This window comes from Equus przewalskii, chromosome 25 (genome assembly GCF_037783145.1).
Source record: "Equus przewalskii isolate Varuska chromosome 25, EquPr2, whole genome shotgun sequence".
In the NCBI taxonomy this organism is placed as follows: Eukaryota; Metazoa; Chordata; class Mammalia; order Perissodactyla; family Equidae; genus Equus; species Equus przewalskii.
In genome coordinates, this window is record NC_091855.1 from 16,657,717 (window position 1) to 16,662,909 (window position 5,193).

At 47.3% G+C, this 5,193-nt stretch overlaps 1 protein-coding gene across 1 annotated transcript; it reads right to left on the bottom strand.

Annotated features, from left to right (window-relative positions):
- Positions 1-1,420: 1,420 nt before the first annotated feature.
- Positions 1,421-3,066, bottom strand: LOC103554401 (eukaryotic translation initiation factor 3 subunit J-like). Its single transcript, XM_070594659.1, has one exon. It carries the CDS (start codon positions 3,045-3,047, stop codon positions 2,493-2,495), a length of 555 nt encoding a protein of 184 aa, XP_070450760.1. The 5' UTR covers positions 3,048-3,066; the 3' UTR covers positions 1,421-2,492.
- Positions 3,067-5,193: the final 2,127 nt, after the last annotated feature.

Here is a 5,193-nt window from a genome sequence, read left to right on the forward strand (position 1 = left end):
TAGCAAAGATACCACATCTGTCTGGTTTTTGTAGGGACTTGACTGGTGAATCAGTTGGGAATATGGGGGCCACCACCCCTCTCCTCTATATGGCTTCTCATTCCCACAGGATATGGTACTGTTTGTGATTTACTCTCTCTGCTGGTGTGGGGTGGGTTTGAGGGGGTCCTAGTCTTCCACTTGGCCTTCCTCAGTGTGGTTGGTTAACTAGTTTGTTTGCCTAACTACCAAATATACCCATTTTGGTTATACATTCAGGGACTAGGGAAATAACCATTGGGCAGGTCTGTGGACCCAGGGGGCCCACTCTCAGACCTGCACCAGGACGTTATGTGTATTTTATTGATATGGTCCCCAGATGTCTCCCCCACCTGCCTTCAAACGGGGTCATGATAATGCTTTGGGTGCCCAATATCAATGTCCTATTTCTGTGTCCGACCAGGCCTTAGACTCTGGATATTCCCCTTGGCTCATAGGTCCCCTGGGGAAGGACAGAGGTAATCATCCCGTATATGTTGCCGTAGTATTGCAGGATCCTTCCTCCGAGCCGAGCTTTTCCTTTAGTCACTGAGTTCCAGGTCTGAAAACTGGCCCAGGTCCAGAAACTGGGCAACAGATTCTGATTTTTTTGTTGGAGTACTTTCGTTGGCCTCCTCAATTTCTTTTAATTGTTAGGTTGCATGATACCGTGTTGGCTGCCCATCTGTCTATCTTGTTCTTCAGGTGCCATGTTCTATTAACCATTTCCATGTTCTCTCTGGGTCAGGCTCCCCGGCTGCTGCTCTGACTTCACTCCTTATTACAGTCATTGCATCCACCTTGCTTCTGGTGCCATGTGCTTCCCAGCCTCTATTAATTTGAGACTCGATCATCCCATTGCTATCAGGGAAGCCAGTTGTCTTACAGCATCTCCTAGTGTCAGCCCTGGCCCACAGAGGGCTGCCACCCCTGAGCTTTTTCAGTAGTGCCGGTGCCCCTCTCACCAACATGTTTCCCATCATTTTGCTAAACAAAGTGTCCTTCTGGCCCTTCCTCCCATGGAACGTAGTTGGTGGGTTTTGTGACCTTGTATCATATACCATTTTAGCATATCCACTTCTCTGGGCCTTGAATCCCGTTCTCCACCACTTACCATGGCAGTTCTGGCATTTTTGTTTTACTTAGTATGAACTATTGCTTTTTCCAAACTTTTAGAAACCAACCTATCCCATATTTGCATAATCTTCTAGGGACTTTGCCAGGATATCAATCTTCTATGATAGGAGAGTGTTATATCGATAAACTCTCTCTTATCCAACTTTTTATTCTTTTTTTTTTTTTAAGTCCTCACAATAGTGATTTTATTAAATTAGTTGCTTTATAAAACATTGCAGATGTCATAATTGTTAACCTAACAATTTACCAAACTGTAGTTAACTGGTGCAGTTTGCTGAGCATGTTTTATAAAGGAAAGGAAATGCCAAAACCCTGTTAAAGTTATTCCATCGCAGCCTAGGAAAACAAAGGATATTTGTTTCTCAGACACTTAAATCAGGCAAATAAAACAGGTAAAGAGTTTCCCTCCCCCATGTGAAGCACTCCATCAGTAGAAGAGTCTGATAAATATAAACTGGACAGTCTATGCATTCAAGAGATTCCACAACTTGTAATGCAATATTGGAGAGGTTTACGTTCTTCAGCTTCAAAGTTGGAGGGTTTTGGTCATTTAATTTTTAAGTATCAAACTAGTGCTTTTCAGCCGCTGTATCTTCACTCTGAGATAAGCAGTCTTCTTCACAATGTATTTTTAATATCCTCACGCTCAATTTTAAGACAAAGCAATTATAATACTAGGTGCATACCACATGCCCTTGCTGCAAACTGCTTTTCTTGACAAGTTATGAAGTAGTTCAAGGAGGTATGGTTAAGGCTGTATTACTGAAGGGTGCTGGTAAATACTACACAATTTTTTGTCGTGCTGCAACCTTTGTTTCCAATTTAGTGACTGCTGCTATGGAATCAGATAGCAACAATGACAACATTATTAGGTTTGTTTTTTTAAACTATGATTTAGTAGCAACTGAGGTTCCCAATTTTCACCCCTTGGCAGCAAGATCCAAGTTCCCTCTTTTGCACATTAGCACCTAAGTTGTCAAGGGGTTAAATTACCAGCACAAAAGATACTGCACTTCTGATTGTAGCATTTGGCAGAACTGAAAGGAAAGGAAGTTGTGCTACATGTTGAAGGGATTGTGGGCAACAGAAAGAAGACACCAGGAGAAGATAAAATGTCACATGAAGTCTTCATAGTCTTGTACATATCCTCCATCATAACCACCATGATCTGCCAGATCGTCTTTCATGGTGGCCTTTAATCCCCCTCCAGGAACCACACCTTTCTTCTTCTTTTTGGCTTTGCTTTGCTTTTCTTGCTTCTGTTTTTCACTGCAAAGCACAGTCAATGAATTGGTAATCTTTTTCAAGTCATCAATTTCCAATGAAATACACACATCTCAAACTAAGGCTTCCAAAAAACTGGCATAATATAGTGACTTTTCATATTGTGTAATTTTATCTTTTAACAACTTTCCAAACTCTGTGAAGTCATCTCTTGAAGATGGGTTCATAGCATCTATTCCATAAACTGTATTATTAACACCAAAAGTTTCTTTTGCTAATTCGAGGTCTGACTCTTCCTGTAATTTCTTTAGCCGGAGTTTATCTGCTAATTGTTCTTCTGGTGTTAACACTTTAGGTTCTTCAGGTTCTTCTAACCTCTTTTTAATTTCTTCTTGCCTTTTCTTCTGTTGTCGTTCTTTCTCTTTTATCTTCTCTGCTAATTTTTTCTTTTCTGAAATTTTTACTTCTGGTTTTACTTCTGCTTCCTCTTTTTTTTCGTCATCATCATCATCCCAGTTATCCTTGACGTCCTCGTCCTCGTCCTCGCCTTCCCAGCGATCCCCGCCGGCGGTGCCGCCGCCCCCCACCTTCCGCACCGGGTCTTCCACGGAGAACGTGTCCGCGTCCCAGGAGTCCGAGTCCCCCGCCGCTGCCGCCGCCGCCGCCATCTCGAGCCGGGCGTGAACGTGTGTGTCCAACTTTTTATTCTTATGTTCTGAATATAACAGGACAGAAACAGAACTTACATTCTGTTTCCCTGGACTTGCCATCCTCCAGATCCGTCCCGTCTATCTCCTCCTTGCTTCTGCCAGTGCACACTGATGGGGTCTTACGGCTCCTGGGACTTGTGGACTCTCCTCCCTTCACTGACCCAGCACTTCTCTGGCCACGTGGTGTTGTGACTTGACCACGTATTGGCTAGGCAGCCAGGAGGCGGGGTGGGAACAGATTACGAAGGGGAAGCCTTTGAGTTGTCTTCATGCAGGGGGCAGTGGGTCACACCTGCAGGCCAGTGTTTGGGGATCTGGGGTTTCAAGGTTCTCAAGAGCGTCAAGTGGAACTGCAATGCAGTTACAACAAAGGCAACAGCCAATCTCACAGGGAGCTCTGGAGCTGCCATGATCCCCATCTCAAGTCCCTTCCCAGCTGGGGCCCTGACCCTGGCACGGCAGACTTGCCTGGTTGAGAATTCAGTCTTTTCTGGAGTTCTGCTCCCTTCACTTATGTCCTGGCCTGCACCTCTGCTGCTTTGGCCCTCTGGCTGAAGGAGATGAGAATCTCTTTACTGCCAAGGAGGCCCCTCTGACTTAAATAGGCAAGTAATTGTCCTCAGCCTCTTGCCGTCTTTCCCTAGGGCATTGAGAGCCCTCAACCTGTGAGGGATAAAGGAAGCATTCTGGGGCAGAGGGCAAAGGTGATCTGCGATGCAGTCACAACACAGGCCTCAGCCCAACCCACGCGAAGCTCTGGATCTTCCATGGTCCTTCAGAGTTACCTCAATGTGAGGTGCAGAGGCTGGAGTCACCCCTGCCAGCATTGGCCGGTTATTGGATGTGGGCTGCCCCCAGGAAGAGGCTTAACCGTGGGTAAGTAGCTTCCTTTGGAAGGAGGCCAATTCTTGGGGAGGTCCTTAGCTCTGGGGTCAAGGGGAATGGGCATCTCATTGTGAAGGGAAATCTGGGTGGCACACAGCATCCGTTACATTGGCCCTGGCAACAAAGATGAGGGCTACAGACAGGAGAATAACTTGTAGAAGAAGAATCGACAGGATGTGCTGATCAGATAGCATAGAGTTCTCTCACTGAAGAAACATTAATACCTTCTCTGTGCTCAGCCCTCTGCTAGATCCAGGTAATGGATACAAAATGTCCTTGACCTCCAGGGGCTCTCAACTGGAAACCATACACCAACGGAAGCGTCAGGACAGTGCCAAGATTTCAGTATGCAGCACGAGTGAGGGATGTGGCTAAAAAGACAATGCTGTGATGTGATGGAGCTTTTTATTTAGCATTGGAGCTCCTGTTTTTCCTCTCTCAAGAGACACCCAGATCCCCGACTCAGAAGGAACTTCCTGCAGGGCTCTGAAGTTCAGAGCTAGTATCAGTGCCGTTCCAGCTGTGCCTGCCCTGTCAGCAGTGACACCCTGCCTTCAGCCCCCCCCCCCCCCCCACCGTGTGTGTCCCATCTCACTGAATTGTGCTGCGCATAAGGAAGGGCGCCCTCAGCTGTGGACCGTGAGGATTCCCGTGGCAGGGACAGTGCGTTCCATGCGAGCTGAGCCCTCACAAGGGGCAGCAGTGTGCTGAGGAGTGTGAAGAAAATGATGGGAGCTCTGAGTCCAGAAATCTCCCCATCTCAGCGAGCAAAAGTGTAGGAGGGGCACAGGGCTCTGCCCTCCTGGTGTCCCTCACCCAACGGCCACAAGATGGCAGCAGGAGCTCGGCCCACACGGGACAGGGCCCGAGACCCACACGTTCCAGAGCAGGTGTGAGGAACAGAAAAATAACTGAGTGACAAGACCCTTGGAACCTGTGTAACTCAGGGGTCTGCACACCGGTAGTTGCCCTGGCCACGTGCCATTTCCTCTACCCTGGCCCGTTCACACGTGTATTGCTCAACTCCTGAACCTATTCACCTCTGCCCCGTCTGAGTTCTTTCTCCTGGCTAAATGTGGGCCTTGCAGTCATAAACCGTAACATCATGACTGCCCGTTAGAACATCCCGGGTCTGACTGAATGAACATTGCACAAAGGGCCTTCTTTCCACTGTTTCGCTGACTCACAGGAGACCTCGCTTGGGGCTGTGAGGCTGGTG